The sequence below is a fragment of the Schistocerca gregaria genome, chromosome 2 (genome assembly GCF_023897955.1).
Source record: "Schistocerca gregaria isolate iqSchGreg1 chromosome 2, iqSchGreg1.2, whole genome shotgun sequence".
Lineage (NCBI taxonomy): Eukaryota > Metazoa > Arthropoda > Insecta > Orthoptera > Acrididae > Schistocerca > Schistocerca gregaria.
In genome coordinates, this window is record NC_064921.1 from 37,960,483 (window position 1) to 37,979,466 (window position 18,984).

Sequence of the window (18,984 nt, forward strand, 5' to 3'; positions counted from 1 at the left end):
TGAATTTCACCTAATGTCATCCAAAGTCTGTACATTTGGGATATAAGATCAGCTATAGTGTGACAGCACACATAGTGATGTACTGACTTGAAAAGATCAGCAGTCCCCAGTTGTCGGCCAGATCCACCGATATCAGAGTCAAGGTGACAACAGCTTAGCTGTTTTAGCAGTAGCTGCAAGCAGCCAGATGCTACACAGAAAAATTTCCTAAGCTGCCAGACTTGCGCTTGAGCTGAGCAGTCAGAGTTGTAGTGGCGAGCAGTCTCCACCTGACCCGTGTTTACGTTTCATGATTTTGTTGTCCTCTGTTCGCTTACAGCTTCATGCCGAATGAAAACAAAATGGATTTCTTTGGCTAGGAGCTATCAAGTGAATTAAAATACATTCACATAATTATGGAAGACTAAAATATTTTATTAGTTTCAATTTTCTGATTGTTTTCTTGTTACTGGCAGTTGAGCATTAAATGACTTGTGTAACAGTGAAGTTATTTTTGTCAGTTTGCTAAAGAAATTTATTTTCTGCAGAGGCAGTCAATTTAGTGGAAACAAAGAGTTTCATTCTATACTTGTTTCAGCTATTTTCATCTCCTGGCATCTTATGTTATAATGAAGAATCAAACGCGAGATAATATAGTACTGGTACTCCAAGAAAATTGACTGCCTGAGAACCACACTGAAAAGCTGTAGCAAATTTTACATAGCTACCTTTTGTGAAACACAATATTTTTCAATCTTAAGATATTATGGTGACGTATTGCCGTGACAGTAGTCCAGATACAGTAGCTGAGAAGTTAAACAACACTGTTTATTCTTTGTAATTTACTGGTTGTCATAGTTTAGCATTTATCAGAGTAATAATAAATGTTTGGTTTTTGTGTTCGACACAAATCTAGACTCAAGCACCAAAGGAACTTGTATAGGCATGTGTATTCAAATACAGAGATGTGCAAACAGGCAGAATACGGTGCTGCGATCGACAACACCTACATAAGACAAGTGTCTGGCACAGTCCTTAGATTTGTTACTGCTGTTACAGTGGCAGGTTGTCAAGATGTAGGTAAGTTTGAATGTGATGTTATAGTCGATGCATGAGTGATGGGACACAGCACCTCCAAGGTAGCGATGAAATGGGAATTTTCTCGTACGACCGTTTTAAGTGTGTGCTGTGAATATCAGGAATCTACAACATAGCTGTGGCTGGAAAGATCCTGCAAACCAACGACAAATCAAGAGAATCGTGCGACTCTTCTGCAAGTGGCTGCAGATTTCAGTGCTGGACCATCAGCAAGTGTCAGCATGAAAACCATTTATAATCAGTATGGGCTTTTGGAGCTAAAGGCCCACTTGTGTACCTTTGACAACTGCACAACACACAGCTTTTGCCTCACCTGGGCCCATCTACACTGACATTGGACTGTTAATGACTGGAAACATGCTGCCAGTTGGACGAGTCTCATTTCAGATTGTAACGAAGTGAATGTACGAGCACAGGTATGGAGACAACCTCATGAATCCAGGGACCCTGCATGTCAGCAGGAGACTGTTCCAGCTGGTGGAGGCTCTGTAATCGTGTGGGACGTGTGAAGTTGGCATGATATATGGGACTCCTTATAATCTAGATGCGACTCTGATAGATGATACTTATGTAAGCATCCTAGCTCATCACCAGCAGCACAATGCAACACCCCACACATCCAGAATTGCTACAGAGTGGCTCCAGAAACACTCTTCTGAGTTTAAACACTTCCGTTTGCCACTTAACTCCAGACATGAACATTATTTAGCATATCTGGGATGCCTTGGAATGTACTGTTCAGAAGAGATCACCCCCTCATTTTCTTATCGATTTATGAACAGCCCTGCAGGATTGATGGTGTCATTTCCCTCCACCACTACTTCAGACATCAGTCGAGTCAATGACACGTCATGCTGCGGCACTTCTGTATGCTCGTGGGATCCTACACGATATTAGGCAGTCGTACCAGTTTCTTTAGCTCTTCAGTGTATTAATCCAGTTATTTTGGAGAATATAGCGGCTACATTGGTGACCCTGAATGGAAAAACGAATACAGAGAAAATCGCAAATAAAAAGCAGTGTAGCAGAATGATGGCAGAGCAAAGGGAAGATATGTGTACAGTCGCCTTCGGCACTCATAAGCAAGTCCACTACAGCAACCAGAAGTAGGACTACAACAGTACGTTTGCCAAAATTTTGGACTGCATTACCAGGGGAGTGCTTTATAAGACAAGAAAGCATTTACCAGCAATATGTGAACAGTGACAGTGACAAACTAAGTTCTATTTTCGGGAGTAAGGACTAAGGCAGCACAATATATCACCATGAAGCCATTTAATGAACAGTTTATCAAGTCTGTAAAGAGACAGTCATAAAATGCTCAGTATTGTTCAAGGTACAACACACGTATTGTGTTTTGTTTGAGGAAACAGAGATCATACTCTATCAGAATTACTGCAACATTTATGCAACTTAGCAGGATATAGTCTATTTTTGGACAAAATCTTTCATGTATTTGGCTCAACCATCTTCCAACGAATGTCGGATTAGTACTGGCAACCTATGATAACTTGTCACTATCAAAATTGGCGAAAAAGCTGATGCAATCTCCCAGTTCTCACCAGTGACTACAACATGGAGGAAATCTGCTGCTGTTGAGGGGGAATTGGAGGATAGACTTCAAGAGGACAGAACAGAAAAGAGGAATGTGGAAGTTGTGCGTGTAGAGACTAAAAGACGACAAACTGTGTGGAGCCTCGAGAGACCTACATTGCCACTTTGATATCGGGAGAACAACCCGTCGCTAGTCGGCATCCAAGGGAGACAATACAACCACATGCCACGTTCAAGAAGGGAAAATTTGGTAGTGTGGTGCTTGTATCACAGCAGGTTCGGTTTACGAGCTAAGAAGTGTGAACAACCAAGCGGGTACTCAAATGGCAAGAGGGGCCGATAAGGGGTGTTAATGACTGCCAACTGTGATTTTATCATCCCAAAAACCGCATCAAAAGGTGTGAGCAATACAATGTAACTGTAATGCAAAGTGATGATCAATAAATCAGCAGTACCAAAGATAGGCGTATTTTGTCGAGAACACTATGAATGGGAAAGAATATCTTGTCAACAGCAGATCGGACATTATAATACTGCCACAACAGTGCATTGCGATGATGCATCACAAGCAAATGATTACGCTGAAAGCAGTAATTGACTCAATGATATGGACATTTGGTACAACTTGAATGTCAGTGACACTAATTTCAGAGATTCAGGGAAAGTGGAATTTTGTTGTGGCTGCAGTTGTCCATCCTATCTTGTTATGGACTTTCTTGAACTTTAACTTGATAATTGATATACATAACCAACAACTAATTAGCAACAATTTGTCACACAAGATTCCTGACACCAAACTGGTGAAATTTGAAACATCAACAATCTCAGCTAAGGGTAATGACCCATTTTAACAGATACGGCATGATTACCTGGAGTTTGTCACTCAGACAACACGAGGGAAGCAGTCAGCTTTCTCCAGCAAGGCAAGCAACCACTTCTAGGTGTACATGAACAGCTCAGGTACCAGTAGTGTGATCCATGTAAATCCCTCTCTGTACCTGGTCTGCTGGTCTATGTCTAGGCTGGCTGTCTAACACCAGTGAAGTACACTGCAGCCAAACAACACTTACATACACAAGCTGTGACATCATCGCGAAGAAACAGTGACCCGTATATCTAATAAGTTTCCTTTAATTTACGTCTGTGGTCACAAACTTTTTGTTAACAGATTACCGGTTTTGGTGTTGAATGACCATCAGATTTGTTTCGTAAAAACCAACCCCTCTTTCCACTTTCTCAGTGTTCTAATTTATATCAACCTGGTTGCCTGTTTTGCTTGCAGTTCTTTTCCTTCTGCCTGTGCTCTTTCATCCTTTCTGGCATTTAGATCCCTGTGTGAGGTGTGACCTCCACTTCTAAATTGTCCATTTTTAGTGTGAAGATTTTGGGCAAGAACTTTCTTCCTAGCGTCAATGGCGTGGATTCCTCCCCCCCTTTCTTCCCTACAGTAGCCACCCTGCAGCACGTGTAGCCAATGCATGTGGGGGGGCTGTTATGTACGTATCTGGCTGAGCTCTCTGACAACACAGGGATCACATTACTGATACCTGAGCTGTTCCCTCCCCATGTATGCCAAGGAGTGGTTGCTTGCCTTCCTGGAGCATCGGAACTCTCAGCAGTGACCCTCAACCCATGCGGCCTTAGTTGTGGCTGGGTGGAGCCCCGTGGGGAGAGCCCCTGATCGGAGTGGGTGGTATCAGGGCAGATGCTTGCAAAAATCTGGCTGTTCTCAAATGACCACCTCCCTCTGCGGGTCCGGGGGATAGAATAGGACCAAGGTATCACTGCCTGTCATATGAGGCAACTAAAAGGAGTTTCACACATTTCCGCCTTTATGTGATGGTCCCCTGTAGGGTTTGACCTCCATTCTCCAAAATTTTCCTGAAGAGCAAGCCAATTGGGGAAGGGCACCTAACAAGGTGCGTCGTGTCCGTAGTGCATTGAGATCTTTAGCCCACTTGCTCATCGTTGCATTGCAACCCTCCCCGTTCTCCATCTCTTGGGCGAGGACACTTTCCTGGGTGCGTTTTCCATTATGTACTATGCAGTGTCGATTTCTGTGTTGACGATAACCATGGACTTCTTTGCACCTTATAACCAGTACAGTAGCCAGTCCGTTGCGGAGGGGCTGCCATGTACCCTGTTGGTTGTAGCCCCTGACCACACAGGGATCGCTCTGCTTATGCTAGCACTGTTAACTCCCCGCGTATGCCAAGGGGTAGATGTCCATCCCCCCTGGGCTATCGGGACAGGACTCCCGGCAATGGCCATCCCGCCAGGCATCTGTTGCTGAGGTGGCACCCGTGGGGAGGTGCCCTGGTCGAAATGGATGGCATCAGGGCGGATGACACACGATGAAGCGTAGTCCATCATGTCTTGCTGGTGGTGAAACACCAGCAGTCTCTAAGCAATCAGAAGCTCAATTCAACGCACAGCAGTACAACCCCAAATCATTCCCCTCCCTGGCCACACCATGGGATGAATGTCAGGCTAAGGATGGCAGCAGATCTTATTCGCCTCGGTACCTTGTATGTCAGAGAGGTGATAGGGATTCTTTCGTGACAATGAAGCATCAGTTTTTTGTTGAGCATTTAGAGGACAAGTTCGAAGAGGTGGAGGGCTTGTCCAAAATGAGATCTGGGTCAGTCTTGGCTAAACAGCATCCTCTGCCCAGTCACGGGAGTTACTCACTTGTGACAAGCTGTGAGATGTTTCTGTAACCATCACGGCCCATAAGAGCTTAAATATGGTCCAGGGTATCATATTCCATAGAGACCTTCTTTTGCAGTCTGATAATGAGCTGCGCGCCAATGTAGAGCGGCAAGGTGTACATTTCTTCCGGCGTGTCCACCAGGGTCTGAAGGATAATCAGGTTGCCACCGGTGCCTTCATCTTGACATTTGAGGGTGAAATGTTGCCCGAGAAGGTCAAGGGGATGGTCTAACGGTGTGATGTAAAGCTCTATATCCCTCACCCGAAGCGGTGCTTTAAGTGCTGGAAATTTGGCCATACGTCTTCCCTCTATACTTCCAGCGTCACATGCTGAGATTGCGTATGCCCATCGCATACTGATACTCCATGTGCCCCGCCTCCCATCTATGTCAACTGTGGAGAGCACCATTAGCTTTGCTCACCTGACAGCAGGATTCTCCAGAAAGAAAGGAAAATCATAGAGTAAAAGGCCCTGGACTGACTGACCTACACTGAGGCTAAGAGAAAATTTGAACGCCTGCATCCTGTGGATATGAAATCGTCGTACGCCACTGCTACAACAGTTCTGGCGCCATCAGCTCCGCCAACCCAGGTCAACTCTCTGAGCCGGAAGGCGACACCTGCCCCCCTTGATGGTGGGGGGGGGGGGGGGGGGCATTTCCCTCCCTGTTGCTCCTGCACCACCTACTTTGGGAACACCATCCCCACCCTCTCCCATCTATCGGAGATGTCCGTCCCCACTTCTATGGTGGATAAGTTGCTCAGGCAATAAGTCAGTGGCAGCAGGTGACTGAGGTGTGAACTGCATCATTCAATGTTCCGTGCCTTCCCAGTCTTGCATGATATCATCCTCCAGTGGAATTGCGGCAGTTTTTTCCACCGCCTGGCTGAGCTACAACAACTTTAAGCTTTACACCTGCTATCTGCATTGCCCTCAAGGAAACTTGGTTCCCAGCAATGCGGACCCCTGCCCTCCGTGGCTATAAGGGATATTACAGGAACCGTAGCGATTATAATAGTGTGTCAGGTGGATTTTGCGTTTGTTCTAAACTCGGTCTGTAGTGAACATGTGCCCCTTCCAACACCTCTTGAATCTGTGGCTGTCAGAATAAGGATGACGCGGAAAATAACTGCAATGTATATCTTCCTCCAGATGGTGCAGTACCCCTGAATGTGTTAGCTGCGCTGATTGATCAACTCCGTAAGCCTTTCCTACTTCTGGCAGATTTTAATTCCCATAACCCCTTGTGGGGTGGTACCATGCTTACTGGTCAAGGCTGAGATGTCGATACTTTACTGACGCAATTTGACCTCTGCCTCTTAAATACTGGGGCCGCCACACATTTCAGTATGGCTCGTGGCAGTTACTCGGCCATCGATTTATCAATTTGTGGCCCAGGACTTCTCCTATCTATCCACTGGAGAGCACATGACCTGTGTGGTAGTGACCACTTCCCCATCTTGTTGTCACTGCCCCAGCGTCAGCCGAATGGACGCCTGCCCAGATGGGCTTTGAACGAGGTGGACTGGAGAACTTTCACCTCTGCTGTCACCGCTGAATCTCCCCCACACAGTAACATCGATGTAATGGTTGAGCAGGTGACTAGCACAATTGTTTCTGCAGCAGAAAACACGATCCCTTGCTCTTCAGGATGCCTGAAGCGTAAGGCGGTCCCTTGGTGGTCGTTGGAAGTCGCTGAAGCAATTAAGAAACGTCAGCAAGCTCTACAGTAGCATAAGTGGCACCCTTCCCCGGAGCACCTCATAGCCTTTAAACGGCTCCGTGCCCGTGTTCACTACCTTACCAATAAACTGAAGGAGTGTTGGGAGAGATAAGTCTCCACCATTGGGTGCCACATGTCACCTTCTCAAGTCTGGGCAAAGATCAAACGTCTTTTCGGGTACCACGCCTCGACAGCTGTTCCTGGTGTTATCATAAATGGTGAGTTATGTACTGACACAAACATGATTACTGAGCACTTTGCTCGACCCTCTGCATCGAAGAATTACCCCCCCCCCCCCCCCCAGCCTTTCACACACTCAAACGGCGGCTAGAAGGAAACGTCCTCTCATTCACTACACACTGCAGTGAATCCTATAATGTCCCATTTACAGAGTGGGAGCTCCTCAGTGCCCTTGCACATTGCCTCGACGCAGATCCTGAGCCTGATTGCATCCACAGCCAGATGATTAAACATCTCTCATCTGACTACAAGCAACATTTTCTCGTCATCTTCAACCAAATCTGGTGCGATGGCGTCGTTCCATCGCAATTGCGAGAGAGCGCCATCATTCCGGTGCTCAAACCCGGTAAAAACCCACATGATGTGGATAGCTATCGGTCCATCAGCCTCACCAACATTCTTTGTAAGCTGCTGGAACATATGGTATGTCCACAGTTGGGTTGGGTCCTGGGGTCACGTGGCTTGTTGGCTCTGTCAGGGTGGCTTCCGCCAGAGTGGCTTCTGACATCCGAACAGCCTTTTCCAGATGGCAACACCTGATTGCTGTCTCTTTTGACGTACGTAAAGCATACTACACGACTTTAGCGACATCAATCCTTGCCACATTGTATGAGTGGCGTCTCCAGGGACCACTCCAGATTTTTATCCAAAACATCCTGTCACTCCATACTTTCCATGTCCAAGTTGGTGACTCCCATAGTTTCATCCATATCCACGAGAATGGAGTCCTGCAGGGCTCTGTATTTTGTGTGTCTCTCTATTTTTAGTGACCATTAACAGTCTAGCAGCAGCTGTCGGGCCCTCCGTCTCACCTTCTCTGTATGCAAATGACTTCTGCATTTCGTACTACTGCTCCAGTGTTGTTGTTGCTGAGCGATGCCTCCAGGGAGCTGTCCACAAGGTGCAGTCATGGGCTCTAGCCCACAGCTTCCAGTTTTCAGCCACAAAGTCTTGTCTCGTGCACTTCTGTTGGCGTCATACTGTTCATCCGGAACCCGCACATTACCTTAATTACGATCCACTCACTATAGTGGAGACATATCAATTCCTAGGACTAGTTTTCGACGCTCAATTGACTTGGCTCCCTCATCTGCGTCAGCTTAAGCAGAAGTGCTGGCAGCACCTCAATTTCCTCTGTTGCCCGAGCAACACCAATGGGGCTGCAGATCACTCTACACTGCTGCAGCTCTGCAGAGCCCTTGTACCAATCCCGAATTAACTATGGGAGTGTAGTTTATGGTTCAGCAGCGCCTTCAGAATTGCATTTATTCGATTCTGTGCACCACTATGGGGATTGATTAGCAGCAGGAGGTTTTAGGACGAGTTGGTGACCAGCGTACTGGTGGAGGCCGGTGTCCCTCCACTGCAAATGAGATGTGTGCAACTGCTCGCCAGTTACGCAGCACACATTCATAATTCCCCTGAGCATCCGAATTACCATCTCCTTTTCCCATCTGGGGCAGTCCACCTCGCACATCAGCGGCCCAGATTGGGGCCAAAGATTGCGGTTTGCGTGCCGTCCCTTCTCTCCGAACTGGAGTCCTTCCCTTTACCATCTCTACTTGCTGGTCCTTTCACATATGCCTCCATGGTATACGCCTCGGCCACAGCTTCGTCTGGACCTTTTGCGTGGCCCTAAGGCTACAGTTAACCCCATCGCTCTCCGCTGTCACTTCCTTTCGATTCCTGACGTGTTCCAGGGCTCTAAAGTGGTTTACATCAATAGCTGAATGGCTGATGGTCATGTAGGCTTTGCATATGTTCATGGAGCGACACTCTTTGCCAGTTGGCTGCAGTGTTTTCACTGCAGTGCTGGCGGCCATATCTCACGCTCTCGATTACATCTGCTCATGCCCTGGTGAGTCATTTCTCCTGTGTACTGACTCATTGAGCAGCCTACAAGCTATCAACCTGTGGTAGCATATATTCAGGAGTCCATCTATGCCCTGGAACAGTCCCGCCATTCCATGGTGCTTGTGTAGACCCCAGGGCACGTTGGAATCCCCGGCAACCAACTTGCCGACAGGCTATCCAAACAGGCAACACGGAAGCAGCTTCTGGAGATAGGCATCTCCGAAGCTGACCGGCGTTCTTACACTGCAGGGTTTTCTGGCTTTGTGAGACGGAATGCCATAACAGCACACCGAACAAACTGCGCGTCATCAAGAAGAGTATGAATGTGTGGAAGTCTTCCGTGCAGGCCTCTCACAGGGAATCAGTTTTCTGCTGCCATCCCCGCATTGACCATACATGGCTAACGCGTGGTTACTTACTACGGCAAAGGAGCCACCTCAGTGTTGCTGCGGCTCACACTTTTAGCCACTCTGCGGCAGACTTTTAACTTTCCCAGCACCCTGCCCTTCGGTATTGGGCAACAATGCCTCTACAGCAGCTTAAGTTTTATGTTTCATCCGTGAGAGTGGATTTTATACTTTATCTAGGTTTTAGCACATGTCCTTTGTCCTTCTGTGTCCTGCACCCTAGTGCTTTTAGGGTAGTGGCTTTGATGTATTGCCAAGTGGCTGGCTTTCCCTTTTTATTCTCGTGGTTGACCAGCCACTGTATTCTGCTTTCATGTTTTACTCTCTTCTGTTTATAGCATCTCTCTGTTGTTTTCTTGTCCTCTTTTGTTCCTTTCAGTGTTCGTTGCCTTCTGTTCGTTCTTGTGGCTTTTCCTTTTTTCTGTTTTGTGTTATATTTCATCCGTTTTATTCTCACACTTGTGGCCTTGTTTTATTAGGAACAAGGGACCGATGACCTCATAGTTTGGTCCCTTCTCCCACCTCTAAACCAACCAACAATCAAATAGCCGTCTCTTTGAATGGTGAAAAATCATTGAATGCTACTGCGTATGACCCGGGCAGCCTTCTCTTCCCTGCCTACGCCACGGGAGTAAGGCCAGGCTCTTCATCTTGGGGTGATACTTTCCCCGCTACCTGATCTGTACTAGGACAGATGAGGACATTGACTGCCACAAAGCCATTGTTTATTGTGAAGAATATGGAGCATAAGTTTGGTGAAGTGGAGTCTCTCGGTAAGATGTGGTAATCCTCCCTGTTGATCAAAGCTGCTTCTGCCACCTAACCTGCTTCTTTTCGTGCTTGTAATCGTCTCGGCAATGTCCCTGTGGCTATTATCCCTCACCAATCTGTGAATACGGTCCAGGTGTTTGTTTGTTTGGTTTTATATATATATATATATATATATATATATATATATATATATATATATATAGGAACATATCCTGCAATCTGATTAACTCCGGGCTAATCTGGAGCAATGCAGAAGGGTCACAAAGACAGCTACACTGATACCAGCACCTTCATTCCGACTTTTGAGGGGAATACCCTCCCAGAGGAGGTCAAGGTTATGTGCTACAGATGTGACATGAAGCCATACGTACTACCACCCAGGAGGTGCTCTGTGCATACATTTTGGAAATACGTCTTCCAGCTGTACGGCGGACCTTCGGTGTGGTGACTGTGGACAACCGGTCCGTGAGGGAAGCCCCTGTGTTCTGCCACATGTGTGTGTCAATTGTCATGACCGCTACTCCCCTCGCTCACTGGATTGCCCAACTTACAAGAGAGAAATTAACTGCAAGAGTACAAGTCATTGTATCACCTGTCTTATACTGAGGCTCACCAAAAATAAGAGAGAGATACCACCCAGTGTCACATTCCTCAACTGTTACTCCATTAAATAATTTCCCCCTCCCCACCCGGTGAAGTAGTCCCCCTTCTTCATTCTTCGGCAAGTGCCGGAGATGGGTGTCCCCAACAGGACCCCTCTCTCCAGTATCTCTGACTAGAAGCCTCCTACCACAACTTGGCCACGAAACGCACAATCTGTGCGCCCCGAGGTAGCCCGGTCTCTTTTGGTTCCAGATCTTACAGACGCCTGCACTCCCTCCTGTGTGCTGCCCTCCTCCACCTAGGAAAGAGAAGGAGAAACTTAAGTCTGAAGACAAGTCCCCCTTGAAGCACTGACCGAGTGACACAACCTCCTCTTGGTGTCTTTATGTCTAACTTGGACTCTTGCCACACGATCGTCCAGTGGAATTGCAGTGGATGCTATGGTCACCTGCTAGAAATACAACCTTTTCCGATGTCATTAGTGACTGGATCCCCCTTCTGTCTCCTCCTTGGGCACTTAAATGCCCACTACCCACTGTGAGGGAGTGCCACTTCAACAGGTAGGGCCTCCTATTGACAGGCTTATTAAAGGCTTTGATTTGTCTCCCCTCAATGATGGTTCCCCTACCCACTTTAGTGCTGCTCAATGCACCTTTACGGCTGTTGGTCCACACTCACCTCCCCTGCTCTCGTGGCTTCCCCATATTGGTAATACTGCGATGATCTTTGTGACAGTGCCCACTTTACAGTGATTCTATCATTTCCCTGCTGCTGCCAGGCAGACAGGCCCCCATGTTGGGCATTCCGCAGAGCTAATTGGCTTTTATATATGTCTGCTGTGCACTTCGACACATCCCTCTCGAACTGCATTGACGTGGTTGTGCGAGATGTCTGTGCTGCTGTTAATCATGCTGCTGGCACTGCAGCAGCATGATCGGTACTGTGGTAGACCGAGGATGTAGCAGTCACTGCCCAGGACTGCTGACGGTCACTGCAGTGATTTAAATTACGTCCTTCATAGACCAGCCTCCTCACTTTCAAGTGTCTCGGTGCTAAGCCTTGTTACCTTTTTAAGCGGAGTAAAAATGAATGCTGGGAGCACTATGTTTCCTCTCTGGGGCTATAGCATCAGTCAGCTGTCCGGGGTCTTAACCTCCAAGATGGTCTGTGCACTGATCCATTGGTCCTGGCAGAACACCTCGCAATACACTTTGTGACAGCCCTGGAGTGCCCTTCCTAACCTCCTGCCTTTCTCTGGCAGAAACGCAGAGTTGAACAGACCCCTCTCTGTTTCACGCCGCACCGTGCTGAACCCTGTAATGAACCTGTCACAAAATGGGCATTCTTGCAGGCTCTTACCCCTTCATGTGACATGGCCACAGGGCCGCATAACATCCACAACCAGAAGCTCTGACACTTGGATGTTCTCCGCATCAGAATGACGACAGTATTGTTATCTCCTTCCTTAAGCCCGGGAAGAACCCAATGTCTCTCAACAGCTACTGCCTGATTAGCCGGACAAATGTACTTTGTAAATCGCTCAAGAGGATGGCTAGCTTCAGCTTATGTGGGTACTCAAATCTTGGGGCCTTTTGTCCCCGTATCAGAGTGGTTTCCGGGAAGGACCAGTAAATTTTAGTTACCTTCCGTGACTAGGCCTTCTGTAGCTCCCTTCAGACTTTTCCCCAAGTTTTTATCTCAATGGCTCGTCTGGGTTTTTGTTGGCACTGCACCCAGTGCCCATAGGCTTCAGGAGAACGGTATCCCACAGGATTCTCTGTTACCCGTCAAACTCTTCCTCATAGCCATCAATGGGCTTTTAACTGTGTGGGCCTGTCATTAGCCCAGTGTTGTACCTTGACAATTTTTGCATCTGGTGCAGTTCCCACTCGCTTACATATGCTGAGTGCTGGCTCCAAGGTGCCATCCGACTGGCCTCTGCATTGGCCTTCTCCCACGACTTCGTTTTCTCTCTCTAAAATGCAGGTTATGCAATTTTGTTCTTGACCCGCAGTACACCCCGATTCAGAACTTAATTTAGGCGACCAGCTCCTTGATTTTGTAGCACTGCCCTGTTTCTTGTGCCTTATTTCTGATAAAAAGTTGCAATTCATAGATGAGGTCTTACGTGGATTAAACTTTTTCACCTATATCGATGATATTTTAATGTTTTCACGAGACGAGGAAGAACACAAGAGATCTTTACAACAATTGTTCAGTCGTTTACAGAAATTTGATGTCCTTTTAAACTCTGACAAATGTACATTAGGATAAAGCAAGATCAAATTCCTGGGTACGCGGTAACAGCAGAATATACAAGAATCCTTCCAGAACGTATACAAGCAACAGTAAATATGCCTCAACCAGAAACATACAAAGAGCTGAATCATCTCTTGGGATTGATAAATTTTTAGATGTCACTTACCAAATGTTGCTGAGATTGAAGAGCCCGTTAATGCAGTGTTAGCAGGGAAACGTACAAAATGGTAAACATCAGGTGCTGTTGGTCACAGCAGATGACAGGAGCTTTCTCTAAACTCGATGATTCATTGGTGTCAGCTACTCTGTTGTCGTCAAAGTCATAGTGCAAGGCTGACTCTAATGGTTGATGCAAGCCAGATCTCCATAGGTGAGCAATGCAGCAGTAGTTAGCAGGGATATATCAGCCATTGGCATTCCTTTCAGGCAAGCTCAAGCCACCTCAGACTTTGTGGTCAGCTATTGATATTGCGTTATTGGCAATGTAAAAGTGATAAAATTTCCGTACAGATTTAGAGAAAAAACCTCTATTTGTACAGACCACTGCCCAGTAGTCAACGCCTTTGAGAAGATCCATCAAGAGTGTTCCCCATGTTGCTTCAGACATTTGTAATTCATAGGACAACGTAACCAATGAACTGAAGTCACATCAATGGTTATGACAACATTGTGGTGGACTGTCTGTCAAGAACATGTACAGTGATTCAAGTAATTTCATGGCTAGCTGTTGCATTGCCACGTTGTGTTGAAGAACTGCAGAGATTAAAGGAAGACAAAAATTCGAGTTATGAATCAAAAGAAATTTACATACCTGCCATGCAGGCAACATTGTAAAGTGACACAGCATGCAGTCAGATTAGCCCCTACATTCCTGAACAATACCTTCAGATCATATTTCACACAGTTCACGGCCTTTCACATCGAGGAATCCACCCATTGGCATGTGCAGTTACTCAGCGTTTTACTTTACCAAACGCCGATAATGATTGTTGACAACTGGCAAGAGAATGTTTATGGTGTCAACAATGTAAGGTTGGACGGTATGCATTTGCACCCATTGGTAGCATCAGTACTTCAGCAAAAAGATTTATCCATATACATTTAGACATCGCAGAATCATTAACCTTGTGGAAATGATATAGGTACCTAGTTAACAATTAACCACTCTACATGTGGACTAGAAATGAACATATCAGCAGAGACAGTGGCCAACCACGGTGGCAACCTGCCAGGGATGTCAGTTAAGCATTAACTTTTTTCAGAGCTTAAGAGACTGTGGAATTTCCCATTTGTGGAACTACAAGCTATCATCCTACCAGCAGTGACATGGTAGTAAGTCTCCATAGAACTTTTAAAGCTGCACTCGTGTGTCACTGAGACAGGGACCAAAGCCTTGGCGATAGTGCTGCTTGGGTTACGAACAGCTGTTAAAACAGACATCAGCCTAGCACAGAGTTAATCGATTGTTGGTCAGCAGATTCGTATTCCTGCCAATTTAATAGAGAAACAAAATACAATGATACCCTCAGCTAGCGTGCTGCAAGGGCTTTACAAAAATTATGGTGTTCAGTGCAAAAACTTGATCCGCAGGCTCCTCTGCATCATGCTACAATACCTGTATTTAGTCGTAAAGATATTCATCAGTGTTCACATGTGCGGTTATGAGTAAATACAGTCAAACCACCGTTGTGCCAGACATGTGTGGGAACATACCGAGTTGTGAAGTGTAAAACACATACTTTTGTTATAGAGCAAGAAGGCAGGGCCACAACAATCCATATAGTGACACGAAAACTAGTGTATATGGCAGAGGAGGAGGAGGAGGAGGAGGACACAGTGCAGCCTAAAACACTCAGAACCACAATCAACCAATGTGGACAGACATAAACACTTGACTATGCAGCAGGCTTTACAAATGAGAGGAAAAGTTGTTCACAGGCATGTGAGAATAAAGAGAACAAGCAGCCAGTTGAGTACGCAGTCCAGGCGGAATATAGAATGTGGGCAGGAAGAACAGTCGTACCTCGGCGTCCCTACACTCAAGACGCCTCTGCAGCCAATCCCTCACAGCCACAGGAACTGCAAAAAAGAAAAACCGTGGGCTCCTGCTGTGATACCTTGTGAGAGACATCTCGATAAACAACAGGACAGTGTAGAGAAGTGTTCTGCCAAGCTGGACACCGCCTTTATCATACATGTCCAGAGTTTCAGGCGCACCAGGGTTTCAGAAGATTTTTATGGTCGAAAGAGAAGCAGCAACAGCAACCAGTCTCCAGACAATCATCATACAATGGTATCTGCATGCCCCACATTGGAAAAGGGGGGCCTACTATGGTGACTTTATTCTTTGTGATTCACTGGTTGTCATAGCTTAGTGTTTATCAGAGTAGTAATAAAGATGTGGTTTTTTTGGGTTAGACACGACGGAGAGTAGTGAGCAGCTACAATATGTTTAAACACTTGTCCTATATCTCCTCTAGGCTTGTAGTTATTTCTTAATTAGTGTTGTTTGCATCTTAAATTTGCAGAACACCATTCTTCAGTAAATTATTGACTTGCAACACTCCATGTTTTATCATAGTAACTCACCACAGGATTTCCTATTCTATTCCAGGAGTAAATATATAACTGCCAGTTATAAAATTTCTTGGCTTCACAAATAACATTGTTAGCTTTTTTACATAGTTTGAAAAATTCATGAAAAGCTTATTGTTCTTAGTTCTGGTGTATACAAAAGAGTTCTTTTTTTTTCCTGCTAGCTTTTTGCAATGCTGTGTGATTATAAACTCGATTGTAAATTGTATTGCAGAACGCAAACGAGAAACAAATTATGTTAAAGTCACCACATAACAAAGTATTAGGGTGCTTTGAGTTGTAAAGTCTAGTTTCAAAATAAATATTGTGCCAAGGACGGATTTCTAATTTTGCATTCCTTATATGGGAAGGATATTGTAAAACAATTGCCCTAAGTACAATAACCCTATATGTCCACTCCGAACAACATGCCGCAGTGCTGTACATGGTCACGTAGTGGGGACTACAGATGGAATTTCAAACAGAAATGCGATGTAAGATGTATGAACAGAGCAAACACAAAGCAGGGGCATTCTTTGTCATTATATCAGCACATGTGCAGTAATGCTTGATTTCTAGTGCTCTCTTGCAACTGCTCGAATGAACCCACTTCATGGGAAATTATTGCAAACTGCATTTTCCTTTTATGCAAGGTGAATTATGTAACATGTGAGAATGTGTGATGAATTTCTTCCTTTGACTCTTAACAATTTCAGGACTTAACCACTTAGAAAAATTTCGGGCCCACAAGGCCAGACATGTATGTTGTTATTTAAAATTTTACTGGGACACTTGCGTTTTATGTCTTAAAGGGTAACACATGCAAAGAAGACACACTATTACATGTGATAGTGTAGCTCCTTGTAGCTGTGCTATATTTATAATAATTTAAACCACAAACTTTTCCTATTTGTGTGTTCACACTGTTAAACAGTGATGTTGCTCTTGGCTGACATGGTGTGTCCTATATTCTGAATTTGGCTGGTGAGATTACATGATGGGAGTGATGATTGGCTAATAAAAGTGCATCTCAATCTCAATTTCAGTGCTTCTGAAACTAACATGCTGTGTTTGGTGGAATTAGTATTTATATTTTTGTAATAGCAAAGTGCGCAGCATATATGTTGCTGTGCATCGAAAGATCTTTCCAAAACCTTCCTCTTGCCCCTCCCCAAGGTGCCAATATACAAAACATTTACCATTTGGAGGATTGATAAGTTTTACAGTTCCAAGGAAAAGCATACTGTTATTTAACACAGAAAATGTGTATTTTCACCCAGGAAAATGTATGTTTTTATCCCCCCCTCTCTCTCTCTCTCTCTCTCTCTCTCTCTCTCTCTCTCTCTCTCTCTCTCTCTCTCTCTCTCTCTCTCTCTCTCTCTCTCTCTCTCTCTCTCTCCCTCCCCCCCTCCCCTCCCCACCTGCGTGAACACTCAGGTAGATGAAATCCTTACTATTTGCTTAAAGTTGTGGTACAAATGGGCGTATCGCCTATCTTGACGGTTCTCTGAGTGAAAAGGTAGGGTCTGTATACTGTCTTGTTTGACATGGCTCAGAATACTTTAACCTCCTCAGAATCCCAAACCTGTTGGACTGTTGTGTGTGGATTCCCTGTCTCTCATATGCACTTCGTCAGTTCACCCTTCCCCCCAAAAAAGTGAGTGCATGACTGAAGATTAATTATTCTGCAAGGTCATTTTTGAGCTGGTTCTACATGTCACAGCAAAGCTACTGATGGCATTATTGGGTGCCGTGGCTTATAACTTGGAAGAGATGCAATCTGTACAGGTTCACTGTTAATCACTTACGAAGGATTTTGCATGTAGTTGGCTATGGGATGTTCAGTGTTGCATTAGCTTGACAAGTAGACCTTGTGGGGCTTCGCAGCAGACTCCTCCTACCTTCTGTACCACGTCGCTGTGCTAGTGTTAGCCAGCGATGTCTTTTGAGACTTGCCATGGGAAGCTATTTGTACACTGATTGACAATGGGCAAATTCTAGCATACAAAATGCTTTTTGTGTCTGATCCACCACCAACTGCCAGTGGTGCTGTGCTTTTCAGTGTTTTCCAAATTAACTTGCGAACACCAGACTAAAAAAACTTTGGTTTTTCTTTCACATTCTATACCATTTGTTACCTTATATTTAGTGATCTACTGATTTTGATTTTTAAAAAATGAATTATTCGTGGGCTTCATAATTACCCTGTGTATTTTTTAAACCGAAACAGTGTCATTTACTGGGTCTACACTTCCATTCTCATACAAATGGCACCTTGTTCTAGTTAAGACACCAGTACCATCTTTTGAAGCAAAAAACAGTTGTGGAACAAAAACGAGATCTTCATATGTACAGGTTGCTTAGTAAAATTTTGGCCTCATTTGATAACCTTTATATTTAGCTGTACAAAACCTAGTCCCAGATTTCACTTCACTCCTTTATTAGCTTAAAACCGGTTGCAAATTTATAATAATACTTCTACAGTATGGCATGCATTTATTTATTTTTTTTTTTTTTTTCCACAGGAAGGAAAAGTGGCAGTGACACAGGTTGCTAATCTGCTCCTCTGTCTGTATGCAAAAGAAGGTGTTGGATTTGGGCTTCTAAAAGAAAAAGCGCAGGCACTTGCAAAGTACTTGGATGGACCACTGAAACAAGTTGCAACATCATAAATAAAATGGATTTCAACTTTGTTACAGCTAATTAATGCTTATTTATTTACACTGTAATTTTATATAATTAAAATACAAAGTGATCTCATAATGTTACAGTTCACACTTAAGTCATCAGTTGCTACAGCAAATTTGTTTTAATACTTGTATGGTTTTTATAATTGTTAGTGCTACACAAATTTGTTGCTACTGACATTGCAGATCGATATTCTTGTGTTCTACCTTTGAGCAAATACATTTGAAGTATAATCGTACCACAAATATTTAATTAATAATTTACAATTGGACATCCCCTTTAATTGATGAAAGGAGAAAATATAAAAATGCAGTAAACGAAGCAGGCAAAAAGGAATACAGATGTCTCAAAAATGAGATTGACAGGAAGTGCAAAATGGCTAAGCAGGGATGGCTAGAGGACAAATGTAAGGATGTAGAGGCTTATCTCACTAGGGGTAAGATAGATACTGCCTACAGGAAAATTAAAGAGACCTTTGGAGAGAAGAGAACCACTTGTATGAACATCAAGAGCTCAGATGG

The 18,984-nt window shown here is 44.8% G+C and overlaps 1 protein-coding gene across 1 annotated transcript in view; it reads left to right on the top strand.

Annotated features, from left to right (window-relative positions):
* Positions 1-18,701, top strand: part of LOC126336276 (ragulator complex protein LAMTOR2) — a 49,416-nt gene extending 30,715 nt beyond the window's left edge. The window contains exon 3 of the mRNA XM_049999781.1: positions 18,301-18,701. Within this exon, the coding sequence (XP_049855738.1) occupies positions 18,301-18,447 (147 nt within the window). The 3' untranslated portion in view covers positions 18,448-18,701. The remainder of the gene's footprint in view (positions 1-18,300) is intronic.
* The last annotated feature ends 283 nt before the right edge of the window (positions 18,702-18,984 follow it).